Source organism: Oncorhynchus kisutch, linkage group LG18 (assembly GCF_002021735.2).
Source record: "Oncorhynchus kisutch isolate 150728-3 linkage group LG18, Okis_V2, whole genome shotgun sequence".
Lineage (NCBI taxonomy): Eukaryota > Metazoa > Chordata > Actinopteri > Salmoniformes > Salmonidae > Oncorhynchus > Oncorhynchus kisutch.
In genome coordinates, this window is record NC_034191.2 from 9579449 (window position 1) to 9599015 (window position 19567).

At 49.5% G+C, this 19567-nt stretch overlaps 1 protein-coding gene across 1 annotated transcript in view; it reads right to left on the reverse strand.

The window, feature by feature from the left end:
- Positions 1-1991: 1991 nt before the first annotated feature.
- LOC109877642 (thrombospondin-2-like) overlaps positions 1992-19567 on the reverse strand; it is a 90812-nt gene continuing 73236 nt past the window's right edge. The window contains exons 18-23 of the mRNA XM_031795661.1: positions 18522-18749; positions 18286-18416; positions 17877-18017; positions 16743-16840; positions 2805-2944; positions 1992-2128 (exon numbers count right to left, since the gene is read on the reverse strand). Of these exons, the coding sequence (XP_031651521.1) occupies positions 2121-2128; positions 2805-2944; positions 16743-16840; positions 17877-18017; positions 18286-18416; positions 18522-18749 (746 nt within the window). The 3' untranslated portion in view covers positions 1992-2120. The remainder of the gene's footprint in view (positions 2129-2804; positions 2945-16742; positions 16841-17876; positions 18018-18285; positions 18417-18521; positions 18750-19567) is intronic.

The following is a 19567-nucleotide window of genomic DNA, read 5'->3' on the forward strand; positions in this document are numbered from 1 at the left end:
GAGGACTGGAGGAGGGTGAAATGGTGGAGGGAGGACTGGAGGAGGGTGTAGTGGTGGAGGAGGACTGGAGGAGGGAGGACTGGAGGAGGGTGAAATGGTGGAGGGAGGACTGGAGAAGGGAGGACTGGAGGAGGGTGAAATGGTGGAGGGAGGACTGGAGGAGGGTGAAGTGGTGGAGGGAGGACTGGAGGAGGGTGAAATGGTGGAGGGAGGACTGGAGGACTGGAGGAGGGTGAAATGGTGGAGGGAGGACTGGAGGAGGGTGAAGTGGTGGAGGGAGGACTGGAGGAGGGTGAAGTGGTGGAGGGAGGACTGGAGGAGGGTGAAGTGGTGGAGGGAGGACTAGAGAAGGGAGGACTGGAGGAGGGTGAAGTGGTGGAGGGAGGACTGGAGGAGGGTGAAGTGGTGGAGGGAGGGACTGGAGGAGGGTGAAATGGTGGAGGGAGGACTGGAGGAGGGTGACGTGGTGGAGGGAGGACTGGAGGAGGGTGAAGTGGTGGAGGGAGGACTGGAGGAGGGTGAAGTGGTGGAGGGAGGACTGGAGAAGGGAGGACTGGAGGAGGGTGAAATGGTGGAGGGAGGACTGGAGGAGGGTGTAAGTGGTGGAGGGAGGACTGGAGGAGGGAGGACTGGAGGAGGGTGAAATGGTGGAGGGAGGACTGGAGAAGGGAGGACTGGAGGAGGGTGAAATGGTGGAGGGAGGACTGGAGGAGGGTGAAGTGGTGTAGGGAGGACTGGAGGAGGGTGAAATGGTGGAGGGAGGACTGGAGGACTGGAGGAGGGTGAAATGGTGGAGGGAGGACTGGAGGAGGGTGAAGTGGTGGAGGGAGGACTGGAGGAGGGTGAAGTGGTGGAGGGAGGACTGGAGGACGGGTGAAGTGGTGGAGGGAGGACTGGAGAAGGGAGGACTGGAGGAGGGTGAAGTGGTGGAGGGAGGACTGGAGGAGGGTGAAGTGGTGGAGGGAGGACTGGAGAAGGGAGGACTGGAGGAGGGTGAAATGGTGGAGGGAGGACTGGAGGAGGGTGACGTGGTGGAGGGAGGACTGGAGGAGGGTGAAGTGGTGGAGGGAGGACTGGAGGAGGGTGAAGTGGTGGAGGGGAGGACTGGAGAAGGGAGGAACTGGAGGAGGGTGAAGTGGTGGAGGGAGGACTGGAGGAGGGTGAAGTGGTGGAGGGAGGACTGGAGAAGGGGAGGACTGGAGGAGGGTGAAGTGTTGAGGGAGGACTGGAGGAGGGTGAAGTGGTGGAGGGAGGACTGGAGGAGGGTGAAGTGGTGGAGGAGGACTGGAGGAGGGTGAAGTGGTGGAGGGAGGACTGGAGGAGGGTGAAGTGGTGGAGGGAGGACTGGAGGAGGGAGGACTGGAGGAGGGTGAAGTGGTGGAGGGAGGACTGGAGGAGGGAGGACTGGAGGAGGGGTGAAGTGGTGGAGGGAGGACTGGAGGAGGGTGAAGTGGTGGAGGGAGGACTGGAGGAGGGTGAAGTGGTGGAGGGAGGGACTGGAGGGAGGGTGAATTGGTGGAGGGAGTTATGGAGGAGGGTGAAGTGGTGGAGGGAGGACTGGAGGAGGTGAAGTGGTGGAGGGAGGACTGGAGGAGGGTGAAGTGGTGGAGGGAGGACTGGAGGAGGGTGAAGTGGTGGAGGGAGGACTGGAGGAGGGTGAAGTGGTGGAGGGAAGACTGGAGGAGGGTGAAGTGGTGGAGCGAGGACTGGAGGAGGGTGAAGTTGTGCAGGGAGGACTGGAGGAGGGTGAAGTGGTGGAAGGAGGACTGGAGGAGGGAGGACTGGAGGAGGGTGAAGTGGTGGAGGGAGGACTGGAGGAGGGTGAAGTGGTGGAGGGAGGACTGGAGGAGGGTGAAGTTGTGCAGGGAGGACTGGAGGAGGGTGAAGTGGTGGAAGGAGGACTGGAGGAGGGAGGACTGGAGGAGGGTGAAGTGGTGGAGGGAGGACTGGAGGAGGGTGAAGTGGTGGAGGGAGGACTGGAGGAGGGTGAAGTTGTGCAGGGAGGCCTGGAGGAGGGTGAAGTGGTGGAGGGAGGACTGAAGGAGGGTGAAGTGGTGGAGGGAGGACTGGAGGAGGATGGAGGACGGAGGGGTGCAGCATTATCTCAGTATGAACAGATCTCAGTTATCTGGAAGAGATTGGGAGAAGAAAAACACAAAAAATGTACTTTACTGACGTGTGTGTCTGTGTATTTGTGTATGTTTGTGTAGGTGTGTGTGTATGTATGTTTGTGTGGCTGTACATGTGTGTCTGCATAGTTGTGTGTGTGTTAGTATATTTGTGAAAGTGTACGTGTATGTTTGTGTGGGTGTACGTGTGCGTCTGTGTATTTGTATGGGTGTATGTTCGTGTGTGTGTGTCACCTATCTGAGGTCAGAGAAGAGGATGTGTGTGTGTGTGTGTGTGTGTACGTGTGTTTATGTGTTTATGTGTGTGCCTCACCTCTACAGGTGTATCTGAGGTCAGAGAAGAGGGTGTGTGTGTGTGTGTGTGTGTGTGTGTGTGTGTGTGTGTGTGTGTGTGTGTGTGTGTGTGTGTGTGTGTGTGTGTGTGTGTAAGAGAGTGTAAGAGAGTGTACATGTACGTGTGTGTGTGTCTCACCTCTACAGGTGTATCTGAGGTCAGAGAAGAGGGTGTGTGTGTGTGTGTGTGTGTGTGTGTGTGTGTGTGTGTGTGTGTGTGTGTGTGTGTGTGTGTGTGTGTGTGTGTGTGTGTGTGTGTGTGTGTGTGTGTGTGTGTGTGTGTGTGTGTGTGTGTGTGTGTGAGAGTGTACGTGTGTTTATGTGTTTATGTGTGTGCCTCACCTCTACAGGTGTATCTGAGGTCAGAGAAGAGGATGTGTTCTTGTGAGAAGACAAACAGTCCGAGTCTCCCTCCAGCCAGAGTTCTGTCATACACCGGCCCAGAGTCAGCTAGGATGGACCTGCCCTCAGACACCACTATCCTACACACACACACACACACACGCACACACACCCACACACACACTCCGAGTCAGCTAGGATGGACCTGCTCAGACACCACTATCCTGCACACACACACACACACACACACACACGCACGCACGCACGCACGCACACACACACACACACACACACACACACACACACACACACACACACACACACCCCGAGTCAGCTGGAAGAGACACCATCAAACACCACTAATCTGCACACACACACACACACACACACACACACACACACACACACACACACGCACACACACACACACACACCCCGAGTCAGCTGGAAGAGACACCATCAAACACCACTATCCTGCACACACACACACACACACACACACGCACGCACGCACGCACACACACACACACACACGCACACACACCCACACACACACACTCCGAGTCAGCTAGGATGGACCTGCTCAGACACCACTATCCTGCACACACACACACACACACACATTATTAAAGTGGCTGGAGTTGAGTCAGTGTCAGTGTCAGTGTGTTGGCAGCAGCCACTCAATGTTAGTGGTGGCTGTTTAACAGTCTGATGGCCTTGAGATAGAAGCTGTTTTTCAGTCTCTCGGTCCCAGCTTTGATGCACCTGTACTGACCTCGCCTTCTGGATGATAGCGGGGTGAACAGGCAGTGGCTCGGGTGGTTGATGTCCTTGATGATCTTTATGGCCTTCCTGTAACATCGGGTGGTGTAGGTGTCCTGGAGGGCAGGTAGTGTGCCCCCGGTGATACGTTGTGCAGACCTCACTACCCTCTGGAGAGCCTTACGGTTGAGGGCAGAGCAGTTGCCGTACCAGGCGGTGATACAGCCCGCCAGGATGCTCTCGATTGTGAATCTGTAGAAGTTTGTGAGTGCTTTTGGTGACAAGCCGAATTTCTTCAGCCTCCTGAGGTTGAAGAGGCGCTGCTGCGCCTTCTTCACGATGCTGTCTGTGTGAGTGGACCAATTCAGTTTGTCTGTGATGTGTATGCCGAGGAACTTGAAACTTGCTACCCTCTCCACTACTGTTCCATCGATGTCTCTCAAAGCACTTCATGATGACGGATGTGAGTGCTACGGGGCGGTAGTCGTTTAGCTCAGATACCTTAGCTTTCTTGGGAACAGGAACAATGGTGGCCCTCTTGAAGCATGTGGGAACAGCAGACTGGTATAGGGATTGATTGAATATGTCCGTAAACACACCTGCCAGATGGTCTGCGCATGCTCTGAGGGCGCGGCTGGGGATGCCGTCTGGGCCTGCAGCCTTGCGAGGGTTAACACGTGTAAATGTCTTACTCACCTCGGCTGCAGTGAAGGAGAGACCGCATGTTTTCATTGCAGGCCGTGTCAGTGGCACTGTATTGTCCTCAAAGCGGGCAAAAAAGTTATTTAGTCTGCCTGGGAGCAAGACATCCTGGTCCGTGACTGGGCTGGATTTCTTCTTGTAGTCCGTGATTGACTGTAGACCCTGCCACATACCTCTTGTGTCTGAGCCGTTGAATTGAGATTCTACTTTGTCTCTGTACTGACGCTTAGCTTGTTTGATAGCCTTGCGGAGGGAATAGCTGCACTGTTTGTATTCAGTCATGTCACCAGACACCTTGCCCTGATTAAAAGCAGTGGTTCGCCCTTTCAGTTTCACACGAATGCTGCCATCAATCCACGGTTTCTGGTTAGGGAATGTTTTAATCGTTGCTATGGGAACAACATCTTCAACGCACGTTCTAATGAACTCGCACACCGAATCAGCGTATTCGTCAATGTTGTTGTCTGAAGCAATACGAAACATCTCCCAGTCCACGTGATGGAAGCAGTCTTGGAGTGTGGAGTCAGCTTGGTCGGACCAGCGTTGGACAGACCTCAGCGTGGGAGCTTCTTGTTTTAGTTTCTGTCTGTAGGCAGGGATCAACAAAATGGAGTCGTGGTCAGCTTTTCCGAAAGGGGGGCGGGGCAGGGCCTTATATGCGTCGCGGAAGTTAGAGTAACAATGATCCAAGGTCTTTCCACCCCTGGTTGCGCAATCGATATGCTGATAAAATTTAGGGAGTCTTGTTTTCAGATTAGCCTTGTTAAAATCCCCAGCTACAATTAATGCAGCCTCCGGATAAATCGTTTCCAGTTTGCAGAGAGTTAAATAAAGTTCGTTCAGAGCCATCGATGTGTCTGCTTGGGGGGGATATATACGGCTGTGATTATAATCGAAGAGAATTCTCTTGGTAGATAATGCGGTCTACATTTGATTGTGAGGAATTCTAAATCAGGTGAACAGAAGGCTTTGAGTTCCTGTATGTTTCTTTCATCACACCATGTCACGTTGGCCATAAGGCATACGCCCCCGCTGGCTGCACCGCTTCGGATAGCGTCGTTCCAGTGAGCCATGTTTCCGTGAAACAAAGAACGTTACAGTCTCTGATGTCCCTCTGGAATGCTACCCTTGCTCGGATTTCATCAACCTTGTTGTCGAGAGACTGGACATTGGCAAGAAGAATGCTAGGGAGTGGTGCACGGTGTGCCCGTCTCCGGAGTCTGACCAGAAGACCGCCTCGTTTCCCTCTTTTTCGGAGTCGTCTTTTTGGGTCGCTGCATGGAATCCACTCCGTTGTCCTGTTTGTAAGGCAAAACACAGGATCCGCGTCGCGAAAAACATATTCTTGGTCGTACTGATGGTGAGTTGACGCTGATCTTATATTCAGTAGTTCTTCTCGACTGTATGTAATGAAACCTAAGATGACCTGGGGTACTAATGTAAGAAATAACACGTAAAAAAACAAAAACCTGCATAGTTTCCTATGAACGCGAAGCGAGGCGGCCATCTCTGTCGGCGCCGGAAGTCAGTTAGGGTTAGAGGTTAGAGTTAGTTAGGGTTGGTTAGGGTTAGTTAGGGTTAGAGTTAGTTAGAGTTAGGGTTAGTTAGGGTTAGGGTTAGTTAGGATTAGAGTTAGTTAGGGTTAGAGGTTAGAGTTAGTTAGGGTTAGGATTAGTTAGAGTTAGAGTTAGTTTTAGTTAGGGTTAGAGTTAGTTAGGGTTAGTTAGGGTTAGAGGTTAGAGTTAGTTAGGATTAGTTAGGATTATAGGTTAGAGTTATTTAGGGTTAGTCAGGGTTAGAGTTAGTTAGGGCTAGAGGTTAGAGTTAGGGTTAGTTAGGGTTGGTTAGAGTTAGTTAGGGTTAGGGTTAGTTAGGGTTAGTTAGGGTTAGGGTTAGTTAGAGTTAGTTAGGGTTAGGGTTAGTTAGGGTTAGGGTTAGTTAGGGCTAGAGTTAGTTAGGGTTATAGGTTAGAGTTAGGGTTAGTTAGGGTTGGTTAGAGTTAGTTAGGGTTAGGGTTAGTTAGGGTTAGGGTTAGTTAGGGTTAGAGTTAGTTAGGGTTAGGGTTAGGGTTAGTTAGGGTTAGGTTGTTCGGTGGAGCAAACAAAGAGACACGGAGGAAGGCAGGAGAGAGAAGCTATGAGCAGCAGACCAAGATGCGACTGTGGGCTTTGTTCCAAGCAGAATATCGTGCGGCTAGACCGACATTTCAAGTCTGTACATGCACTTAAGCCCGGTACTATGGAATGGACGAATGCTATGCAATCTAGCCGGGTTTCGACTGAGAGACAGCAGCTCGAAATAGGGCAGTATATGCAGCCTGACAATGGTGTTGAACCGCGGCTGGAGAACCCTGTGATTTTGCAGTGTTTTGAAAGTGAGTTGTCCGTGGAGCAGCAGCTGGTGGACGAGGGTGAGCAGTCAGCCGTGGTGGATCAGCAGCTGGTGGATGAGGGTGAGCAGTCAGCGGTGGTGGATCAGCAGCTGGTGGATGAGGGTGAGCAGTCAGCGGTGGTGGATCAGCAGCTGGGGGACGAGAGTGAGCAGGTGGCGGGTGCGTCGGCGGCGGTGCAGCCAACCAGTCAGGTCGGTAGTGAACCGTGCTCGGAACCGAGGGAGCAAAGCTGCGTCGTGGCGACTTCCACGGAGAACGAGAATGATGAAGATGGCGGCGTGCCATCCAGAATTGAGGTTTGGAGTAATGCAATTTTGACTCAATATGAACACTATATTACAGGTAGAAACCCTTCAGTTAAACTAATTGACAGTAGTCGCACCAGTATATCCCGAGTACGGGAATTCCTCCGCATTATGTCAGAGGGTAAGGCCGATGAAGGACTGTGTTTTCTGGATAACTACAGACGTGTGTCTGAGTGGTATGGCCAATGTGACGACCGTGGTTTGGCACCATCCATGTTAAAAATGGACCGAGCCGATGTTCGAGATTTCCTGAATTATTTTATTCAGTTCCGGCCAAATGGTATGCAAGCTAAGGTCAGTGGAATTCGAAAGATGTTACTCTGCTTGGCGAAGATGGACAGGGACTTGCGGCAGAGCCAGGCAACGCACAGGGCAAAATTTCGCAAACGCTGCAGGGACGAGGTGCTCAGCGCTGCAGAGTTAAAACGCTTTGTTGAGCTAAGTAATCAAGCAATTCCTTCAGTTCTCAGTAGGCTGGAGGTCCAAGCGACCTGCTCTGACAGGCGTAGGTTTGCAGCTCTCATGTCCAGCCGGTTGGCCATATTTAATGGCACTCGACAATCCCCAGTCACCATGTTCAGTGAGAGTGATTTTACTGAAGTAACCCCGGAAAGTGGGGGTTATCCGATGTGCGTTGCGAGCCACAAAACAAACTATAGCTTCGGGGAGTGCAGAATTGTTCTATGTGAGGAGGAATACACTTGGCTTAAACGATTCCATCAGATCAGGCCTCATCTGAGTGGAATGACCTCAGACACAGAACTCTTCTTTATCACATCCCGTGGTCAAGCGTACGGTAATCTGTGTGAGTATGTGGGCCAAATATTTGCAGAGTTTGGCATTGGAAGTAAAGTGACCGGTACAATTTGACGAAGTGTTGCCACATTGAACTTGAACTAAGGGTCGGTTACAGACTGGGGAACTGTGGCTGACCATATGTGTCACTCTCTGGAAACGCAGGCACGGCACTACCGGTACCATAATTTGCCCAAAAATGCCAGCCGGGCCCGGACACTGATTGAGGGACAAATCAATCCATGATTAACTGATTAAATGAGGTATATTTGTTTGAAATTCACCCTCGTATTTGTGTCATTATGCATTAAAATGATTAAAAATGTGTTTCATTTTGGGTTACCAGGTGCCTATTTTCAATCACCAGTTGCAAATAAAACATGTTTGGACTTTTTTCACAACTATTTTTGAAACCTCCATAAATGTACCTTTGGCGCCCTCCAGTGAATTTTCCCCAGTAGTACTGTACTCCCATAGGGGGCATGAATATTAGGAGTCCCGGTAAATGTATTTAGAACCATATTTTTATTTTTGGGTTACCAAGTGCCTATATTCAATCACCAGTTGCACAGAGGTATATCCTAATCGGCATCCACAAAAATATTTTAAACCTTCTATAAAGCACTCAGGACGGCCCCCATTGATAGAGGGCCGTAGTAGGGTGCTCACATAGCGGGCATTAATATTAGAATGCCCGGTAAATGCATTTAGAAGCCGTATTTTAACTTTTGGGTTAACAGGTGCATATATGCCAATACTAATCCGCATCCACAAAAATATTTTAAACCTTCCATAAATCACTCAGGACGGACCCCATTCATAGAGGGCCATAGTAGAGTACTCCCATAGCGGGCATGGATATCTGGAACACCGGTAAATGCATATAGAACCGTGTTTCATTTTGGGTTACCACGTGCCGATTTTCAATCACCAGGTGCACGGCTGTGACAATTTGGGACTAATTTTCAAAAAATTATTAAAAATACTTCCCGAAGGGCTAGAGGTTCCAAATTTCGGCTCATACTCTCTCTCGTGATGGGCAACAATTACACCATGTAAAAAAAGTTAGCATCCACAGGCACCTATGCGCCCTGTAACGTGCACTTTTTCCCCCAAAACATAAAACACGATTTCCTATTAAAATGTTTTATACAAAAATGGTTTCAATTTAATGGAAATGCTCGTCTATACGTATGTGCCCTTTCGTACAAAAAAAACCCCATCCAGATTGGAGGTGTACGTTTTGATTTATTCACGTTTTGGTGTGCCTGAATTTGACCCCCAATGGCGGGGCACACAGAAGCCCTGTGAGGTTCAGGGCTTATGTCGATAATTTGGCCTGCCCGTTAATGACACACTCAGTGGCGGGTGTACCAGACAGGTACCGGCGCGAAATCAGAAACCTGGTTTTTGACAACAAGACTTCCATGTCCTAGAGAGACGGGGGTGGTGCCAAACTGCTCAGCCCGGATAGAAAATGAGTAATGGACACTTTTGAGGGATGTGAGCCCCTCGGAACCATGGTACTTTGGACCTTTTCCGCCGGGGGTTGATTTGGTGGTTTGATCAGCCCCTTCGGTGCCCTATTTGTCCTAACTTTTGATCCATGTTTCCCAGCTTGGTGGTGGGAGGGTATTGAGCTCTGTCCTGGGCAGTTGCTCTATCCCAGCTATTACCTTGTGGGTTTGGTTCATCAATGACCATGGTTCTGGTCCAATGAAGGTGCCCGTCCCTTTGGCGACCGCTTGGTGGTTGTTTAGACCCGGTGAGGGCTAGCTCTCCACTCCAGTCTCCAGCCGGCCTTTGGCTGGTGTTCTGATGGATTGTTCCTCCCGCCCCAAGAGGATTGGCCTCTATCGGCCCCTTTCAGAGACGATTGACCCCCTATTTCAATACACTCCAGCCACGCACCGTTCGTGCGAGATCCAGCCGAACTGTCTGACCCAGTGGCCCTTCATTGGTGTTCCGGTGCGGGGAAGTGACACACCCAGGCTGCGAAGCATGTGGTGATGGTCATCCAGTAACGCATCGGTGCCACAGACACATATTCTCAAACCCTGTCTTTAAAGTGGACCTACCCGGCTGACCCAAGCGGTCTGACCGAGGTTGTGGTTCTATTTTTGCCCGGTTGATGGCGTTCTGAATGTACCCTCCAGCTAGACAAGAGACCTCTCGAGCGGCGCCCCGGCACCTGTGGCCTCGGTCATGGGCAGTTCAGGGCCTCCCGCTGGGCGCACGGTGGATTGCACCAGGGCCTCCTCCCCTGACGGGATAGGACCGGTCCCTGGTTGTTCTTTGCTTAGTGCGACCAGGTACAACCTCTATGTTGTGAGTGGCTACCTGGTTGATCCTGCCAGTAGTATATGCTTGTCTAAAATATGAAGCCATGCAAGTCTAAGTACACACGGCCGGTAGAGTGAAACTGCGAATGGCTCATTAAATCAGTTCTCGTTCCTTTGATCGCTCCAACGTTACTTGGATAACTGTGGTAATTCTAGAGCTAATACATGCCAACGAGCACTGACCTCCGGGGATGCGTGCATTTATCAGACCCAAAACCCATGCGGGCCAATCTCGGTTGCCCCGGCCGCTTTTGTGACTCTAGATAACTTTGAGCCGATCGCGTGGCCTTTGTGGCGGAGACGTCTCATTTGAATGTCCACCCTATCAACTTTCGATGGTACTTTCTGTGCCTACCATGGTTACCACGGGTAACGGGGAATCAGGGTTCGATTCCTGAGAGGGAGCCTGATAAATGGCTACCACATCCAAGGAAGGCAGCAGGCGCGCAAATTACCCACTCCCGACTCTGTGAGGTATTGACGAAAAATAACAATACAGGACTCTTTCGAGGCCCTGTAATTGGAATGAGTACACTTTAAATCCTTTAACGAGGATCCATTAACGAGGATCAAGTATGGTGCCAACAGCAGCGGTAATTCCAGCTCCAATAGCGTATCTTAAATCTCGTATCGGGATCGAGCGCCCAACCTTCTTTCGGGACGGAAGGCTTCTTCCTCCACCTTCATCCACCTCCACCTTCATCCTTCAATACAAATGGGTAACCAGGTATACAGAAAAGGGAAAGAGTCCAGAGGCCCAGAGAGAGAGTGGGCAAGTGGACTAAAAAAGGTGGGTGCCCGGCTGGAAAGTACCACCGGCACCTGGTAACCCAGAGTCCAGAGTCCAGAATCCAGAGTCCAGAGACCCAGAGAGAGAGTGGGCAAGCGGACTAAAAAAGGTGGGTGCCCGCCTGGAAAGTACCACCAGCACTTGGTAACCCAGAGTCCAGAGGCCCAGAGAGAGAGTGGGCAAGCAGACTAAAAAAGGTGGGTACCCGCCTGGAAAGTACCACCAGCACTTGGTAACCCATTAGTGTGGCCTTAGGGTGACCAGGTGCATGACATCCGGTTTGGGTCACCAGGTGCACGGGGTTCGTAACAGCGCGGCTATATGCTTTATAGTCCGGGGAAGGGAGCTTAAGTGTGGGTGCCCTGGTTCACCTGGTGTGCGAGGTTGTGGAGGTGGGGGGGTGTGTCCCCTGCTGGAATCATCCCCGGAAATATATATGAGTGAGGTCCTATAGGCCTTTATGTGTCCTCTCATGCCCGGAGAGAGAGGCCTGTTCCCGGATAGGGAGTTAAGGCCTTTAGGCCTGTATGTGTCCTCTCATCCCAGGAGAGAGAGGCCTGTTCCTGGATATTGAGTGAGTGATGAGGCCTGTAACCCGGATAGGTAGTTAAGGCCTTTAGGCCTGTATGTGTCCTCTCATGCCCAGAGAGAGGCCTGTAACCCGGATAGGTAGTTAAGGCCTTTAGGCCTGTATGTGTCCTCTCATGCCCAGAGAGAGGCCTGTAACCCGGATAGGGAGTTAAGGCCTTTAGGCCTGTATGTGTCCTCTCATGCCCGGAGAGAGAGGCCTGTTCCCAGATAGGGAGTTAAGGCCTTTAGGCCTATATGTGTCCTCTAAGCCCTATATAGCCCTTTTTTTTGCTCCAAGGTGGCATAGCAGTTCAGACGTCTTTTGTCCTCGTCTTGTCGTGTCCTGTATATATATATATTTACAACTTTTTCACATACATTTTATTTTTATTTTCCATCAACTCATCTTCAAAACACTCTCCTGCAACCCGCCTCACCAATGTATATTTATAAAAAAGTATTATTTACCTCAGATCTGTAATCCTCCAAGAAGCTAGCCAGAAACTCCAAGAAGCTAGCCTGAAACTAGCCAGAAGCTAATCCAGAAGCTAGTTCAGAAGCTAGTTAGCTCCTTTACTGGCAAATCGTTAGTATTCAGCTAACCACGGTTTGTGGTCATCAGCTATCCTTTAGCTCGAAAATCTATCGCCAGTTCTGTACGGCGCAGCGCGGCTCGGAACGGAACATACCGGACCAATTTTTCTCTCCATGTCCCTGGATTTCGACTGCTCTCTGGACATTCATACCCGGATCTCACAGCTAGCTAGCTGCTATCCGTGTGACTATCGGCCTTCGTCGATTCCAGAGCAAACATCAATTATTCCGGAGCTAGCAAGCTCCGTCAATCACTCCTGAGTTCCATCAATCACACCTGGGCTGCAGTCACCTATCCGGACCCGTTTTACTGCCTTCGCGGAGCCCCACCGGGCCTTCACAACTGGACTGCCGACGTTATCTACCCGAAGGAGTTATTCGGCTGGCTCCTCCGTCGCGACGTTACCTGAACGCCCATCTGCGGCCTGCTAACCGTTAGCTGTCTTACCGGCTGCTATCTGAATAGACAATCGGACAATTTTTTTATATATATATATATATATTATATTATTTTTTTTATTATTATTATTATGTTTTCTTCTTGGGCCTCTATAACTATATCTATTGTTTTTATTTTTGTTGTTGTTGTGTGATTTGGATTAATCCCCTCTACCACACAGAACCCCACTAATCTACTGACGGAAGCGCAAGGAGGTAGCTAACAACAGACCTCCATCCTATGCTAGCTTGCTACCGATGCCCTGGCTAGCTGTCTAAATCACCAACCAACCTCTCCACTCACCGGACCCTTTTGATCACTCGACTAAGCATGCCTCTCCTTAATGTCAATATGTCTTGTCCATTTCTGTTCTGGTTAGTGTTTATTGGCTTATTTCACTGTAGAGCCTCTAGTCCTGCTCACTATACCTTATCCAACCTATTAATTCCACCACCCACACATGCAATGACATCTCCTGGTTTCAACGATGTTTCTAGAGACAATATCTCTCTCTTCATCACTCAATACCTAGGTTTACCTCCACTGTATTCACATCCTACCATACACTTGTCTGTACATTATACCTTGATGCTATTTTATCGCCCCCAGAAACCTCCTTTTACTCTATGTTCCAGACGTTCTAGACGACCAATTCTCATAGCTTTTAGCCGTACCCTTATTCTACTCCTCCTATGTTCCTCTGGCGATGTAGAGGTGAATCCAGGCCCTGCAGTGCCTGGCTCCACTCCTATTCCCCAGGCGCTCTCTTTTGACGACTTCTGTAACCGTAATAGCCTTGGTTTCATGCATGTTAACATTAGAAGCCTCCTCCCTAAGTTTGTTCTATTCACTGCTTTAGCACACTCTGCCAACCCGGATGTTCTAGCTGTGTCTGAATCATGGCTTAGGAAGACCACCAAAAACTCAGACATTTTAATTCCAAACTACAACATTTTCAGACAAGATAGAACTGCCAAAGGGGGCGGTGTTGCAATCTACTGCAAAGATAGCCTGCAGAGTTCTGTCCTACTATCCAGGTCTGTACCCAAACAATTTGAACTTCTACTTTTAAAAATCCACCTCTCTAAAAACAAGTCTCTCACCGTTGCCGCCTGCTATAGACCACCCTCTGCCCCCAGCTGTGCTCTGGACACCATATGTGAACTGATTGCCCCCCATCTATCTTCAGAGTTCGTGCTGCTAGGCGACCTAAACTGGAACATGCTTAACACCCCAGCCATCCTACAATCTAAACTTGATGCCCTCAATCTCACACAAATTATCAATGAACCTACCAGGTACCTCCCCAAAACCTTAAACACGGGCACCCTCATAGATATCATCCTAACCAACTTCCCCTCTAAATACACCTCTGCTGTCTTCAACCAAGATCTCAGCGATCACTGCCTCATTGCCTGCATCCGTAATGGGTCAGCGGTCAAACGACCTCCACTCATCACTGTAAAACGCTCCCTGAAACACTTCTGCGAGCAGGCCTTTCTAATCGACCTGGCCGGGGTATCCTGGAAGGATATTGATCTCATCCCGTCAGTAGAGGATGCCTGGATATTTTTTTAAAATGCCTTCCTAACCATCCTAAATAAACATGCCCCATTCAAGAAATTTAGAACCAGGAACAGATATAGCCCTTGGTTCTCCCCAGACCTGACTGCCCTTAACCAACACAAAAACATCCTATGGCGTTCTGCATTAGCATCGAACAGCCCCCGTGATATGCAGCTGTTCAGGGAAGCTAGAAATCATTATACACAGGCAGTTAGAAAAGCCAAGGCTAGCTTTTTCAAGCAGAAATTTGCTTCCTGCAACACTAACTCAAAAAAGTTCTGGGACACTGTAAAGTCCATGGAGAATAAGAACACCTCCTCCCAGCTGCCCACTGCACTGAAGATAGGAAACACTGTCACCACTGATAAATCCACCATAATTGAGAATTTCAATAAGCATTTTTCTACGGCTGGCCATGCTTTCCACCTGGCTACTCCTACCCCGGACAACAGCACTGCACCCCCAACAGCAACTCGCCTAAGCCTTCCCCATTTCTCCTTCTCCCAAATCCATTCAGCTGATGTTCTGAAAGAGCTGCAAAATCTGGACCCCTACAAATCAGCCGGGCTAGACAATCTGGACCCTTTCCTATCTAAAATTATCTGCCGAAATTGTTGCCACCCCTATTACGAGCCTGTTCAACCTCTCTTTCGTGTCGTCTGAGATTCCCAAAGATTGGAAAGCAGCTGCGGTCATCCCCCTCTTCAAAGGGGGGGACACTCTTGACCCAAACTGCTACAGACCTATATCTATCCTACCGTGCCTTTCTAAGGTCTTCGAAAGCCAAGTCAACAAACAGATTACCGACCATTTCGAATCTCACCATACCTTCTCTGCTATGCAATCTGGTTTCAGAGCTGGTCATGGGTGCACCTCAGCCACGCTCAAGGTCCTAAACGATATCTTAACCGCCATCGATAAGAAACATTACTGTGCAGCCGTATTCATTGATCTGGCCAAGGCTTTCGACTCTGTCAATCACCATATCCTCATCGGCAGACTCGACAGCCTTGGTTTCTCAAATGATTGCCTCGCCTGGTTCACCAACTACTTCTCTGATAGAGTTCAGTGTGTCAAATCGGAGGGTCTGCTGTCCGGACCTCTGGCAGTCTCTATGGGGGTGCCACAGGGTTCAATTCTTGGACCGACTCTCTTCTCTGTATACATCAATGAGGTCGCTCTTGCTGCTGGTGAGTCCCTGATCCACCTCTACGCAGACGACACCATTCTGTATACTTCCGGCCCTTCTTTGGACACTGTGTTAACAACCCTCCAGGCAAGCTTCAATGCCATACAACTCTCCTTCCATGGCCTCCAATTGCTCTTAAATACAAGTAAAACTAAATGCATGCTCTTCAACCGATCGCTACCTGCACCTACCCGCCTGTCCAACATCACTACTCTGGACGGCTCTGACTTAGAATACGTGGACAACTACAAATACTTAGGTGTCTGGTTAGATTGTAAACTCTCCTTCCAGACCCATATCAAACATCTCCAATCCAAAGTTAAATCTAGAATTGGCTTCCTATTTCGCAACAAAGCATCCTTCACTCATGCTGCCAAACATACCCTTGTAAAACTGACCATCCTACCAATCCTCGACTTTGGCGATGTCATTTACAAAATAGCCTCCAATACCCTACTCAACAAATTGGATGCAGTCTATCACAGTGCAATCCGTTTTATCACCAAAGCCCCATATACTACCCACCATTGCGACCTGTACGCTCTCGTTGGCTGGCCCTCGCTTCATACTCGTCGCCAAACCCACTGGCTCCATGTCATCTACAAGACCCTGCTAGGTAAAGTCCCCCCTTATCTCAGCTCGCTGGTCACCATAGCATCTCCCACCTGTAGCACACGCTCCAGCAGGTATATCTCTCTAGTCACCCCCAAAACCAATTCTTTCTTTGGCCGCCTCTCCTTCCAGTTCTCTGCTGCCAATGACTGGAACGAACTACAAAAATCTCTGAAACTGGAAACACTTATCTCCCTCACTAGCTTTAAGCACCAACTGTCAGAGCAGCTCACAGATTACTGCACCTGTACATAGCCCACCTATAATTTAGCCCAAACAACTACCTCTTTCCCAACTGTATTTAATTTTTATTTATTTATTTATTTTGCTCCTTTGCACCCCATTATTTTTTATTTCTACTTTGCACATTCTTCCATTGCAAAACTACCATTCCAGTATTTTACTTGCTATATTGTATTTACTTTGCCATCATGGCCTTTTTTGCCTTTACCTCCCTTCTCACCTCATTTGCTCACATTGTATATAGACTTGTTTATACTGCATTATTGACTGTATGTTTGTTTTTACTCCATGTGTAACTCTGTGTCGTTTTATCTGTCGAACTGCTTTGCTTTATCTTGGCCAGGTCGCAATTGTAAATGAGAACTTGTTCTCAACTTGCCTACCTGGTTAAATAAAGGTAAAATAAAATAAAAAAATTTAAAAAAATATGCATATGGAGGTACCAGGCCAGGGCAGTGGCTTTTGTCCCAGGCCAGGCCAGGCCAGGGCAGTGGCTTTTTGGCCTATGGGCCTATGGGCCTTTTTTGGGTTAGGGTTAGAGTTAGGGTAAGGGTTGGAGTTAGGGTTAGGGTAAGGGTTAGAGGGTTAGGGTTAGGGTTAGAGTTAGGGTTTGTGTTATGGGTTGGAGGTTAAGTACCTTATGAAGCCGGTCTTGGGTCGGTGGATGAGGTGCCAGCGGTAGGCAGTGTAGTCCTTCCAGCCCATGTTGTTGGGGTCGTGCCACAGTGTGCGAACCTAAGGACCCACACACATAGGTTTACTTCAGGGTTAGAGGTGTGTGTCCTGTGTGTACCTGCTGTATGGTGTTTCCTGCATGTACCTACTGTGTGGTGTTTCCTGTGTGTACCTGCTGTGTGTACCCGCTATGTGGTGTTTCCTGTGTGTACCCGTCGTATGGTGTTTCCTGTGTGTACCTGCTGTGTGGTGTTTCCTGTGTGTACCTTCTGTGTGGTGTTTCCTGTGTGTACCTGCTGTGTGGTGTTTCCTGTGTGTACCTGCTGTATGGTGTTTCCTGTGTGTACGTGCTGTGTGGTGTTTGCTGTGTGTACCTGCTGTGTGGTGTTTCCTGTGTGTACCTGCTGTGTGGTGCTTCCTTGTGTACCTGCTGTATAGTGTTTCCTGTGTGTACCTGCTGTATAATGTTTCCTGTGTGTACCTGCTGTGTGCACCTGCTGTGTGGTGTTTCCTGGATGTACCTGCTGTGTGGTGTTTCCTGTGTGTACCTGATGTGTGTACCTGCTGTGTGGTGTTTCCTGTGTGTACCTGCTGTATGGTGTTTCCTGTGTGTACCTGCTGTGTGGTGTTTCCTGTGTGTACCTGCTGTGTGGTGTTTGCTGTGTGTACCTGCTATGTGGTGTTTCCTGTGTGTACCTGCTGTGTAGTGTTTCTTGTGTGTACCTGCTGTACAGTGTTTCCTGTGTGTACCTGCTGTATGTTGTTTCCTGTGTGTACCTGCTGTGTAGAGTTTCCTGTGTGTACCTGCTGTGTGGTGTTTCCTTGTGTACCTGCTGTGTAGTGTTTCCTATGTTACCTGCTGTATAATGTTTCCCGTGTGTACCTGCTGTTTGTACCTGCTGTGTGGTGTTTCCTGTTTGTACCTGCTGTGTACCTTCTGTATTGTGTTTCCTGTGTGTACCTGCTGTGTGGTGTTTCCTGGGTTTACCTGCTGTGTGGTGTTTCCTGTGTGTACCTGCTGTGTGGTGTTTTCTGGGTGTACCTGCTGTGTGGTGTTTCCTGTGTGTACCTGCTGTGTGGTGTTTCCTGTGTGTACCTGCTGTATGGTGTTTCCTGTGTGCCACAGAGCGTTGCGGAGGGCCTCCCCAGGGCCTGAGCTTGAGTTGACCACTTTGAGAGAGACACCAGCGTTCCCAAATGCCCTGGAAGGACTCTTCTCCCAGTAAGCCTGGCTGACCTGGCAGGGTTAGAGGTTAGAAGTTAGGCCTGGCTGACTGTGCAGGGTTACACCTGCTTCTACACCTACATTGCTTGCTGTTTGGGGTTTTAGGCTGGGTTTCTGTACAGCACTTTGAGATATCAGCTGATGTACGAAGGGCTATATAAATAAATTTGATTTGATTTGATTTGGTTAGAAGTTAGAGGTTTGAGGTAAGAGGTCAGGACTGGCTGACCGGGCAGGGTTAGAGGTCAGAGGTCAGTGTGTGTGTTTACTCCTGACTGACCTGTTTCCACATGACAACGTAGAACCGTCTGCTGGACTGGAAGGAGAACACAAACCCTACATAGTCATCATCACGGTCTGTGTTCACGTAGAATGTCCCACTGAAGTCTACCGCACGGAACTCATCAAAACCTGAGAACACACACGCACACGCATTCACAAACGCACATGAAAACTACACAAACACCACCCAGATCAGCGTTAATGCGGCCTTAGGTAAGAGGTTAGGGGTCGTACCCAAGGCGATGCCAGGGTCAGAGTTTGCAGTCTGTAGCAGTTCGGTTCCGTGTCCTCGGACCACCCACAGAGGGTCAGACTGAGTGGTCCCCCGAGGGTCCAACAGAACCGTCTGAAACTTCCTGAAGTCTGTAACTCCAATACCACTGTTCTCTGAGCAAACATCTAGTGCATCTGGTATACTGTCATTATCAAAGTCATCCTTACAAGCATCACCACGACCATCATCTAGAGACAGAGGAGAGACAGACAGGGAGACAGGGAGAGGAGAGAGACAGGGAGAGGAGAGAGAGACAGAGGAGAGAGAGAGGGAGAGGAGAGAGAGAGACAGAGGAGAGGAGAGAGAGACAGGGAGAGAGACAGGGAGAGGAGAGAGAGACAGAGGAGAGAGAGAGAGAGGGAGAGGAGAGAGAGACAGGGAGAGGAGAGAGAGTAATATCATTATCAAAGTAATCTTTACAAGCATCACCACGACCATCATCTAGAGACAGAGGAGAGAGAGAGGTAATATCATTATCAAAGTCATCCTTACAGAGACTGATAACGGTACAAACACACTAATAATGTGGTGTGTGTGTATATGTGTGTGTGTGTGTGTGTGTGTGTGTATATGTGGTGTGTGTATATGTGCGTGTTTGTGTGTCAGAGTCACTATTATTTGAATCACAAGCAAGTTTCAAGTCACAAGGTACGAGTCTCAAGTCGAGTCCCAAGTAGAAAGGGTCGAGTCTCGAGTCCAGGCCAAGTCGTGCATTCTAAGAGTAAGTCGAGTCACACATTTTTTCAAGTCGATTAAAAAAATATATACATGCAATGACTTGTTCAACTACAAGTGGAGACCTTGGGACGAGAAGGTTCTATCTTCAAGTGGAGACCTTGGGACGAGAATGTTCTATCTAGAAGTGGAGACCTTGGGACTGGAAGGTTCTATCTACAAGTGGAGACCATGGGACAAGAAGGTTCTATCCACAAGTGGAGACCTTGGGACTAGAAGGTTCTATTTACACGTGGAGACCATGGGACTAGAAGGTTCTATCTCCAAGTGG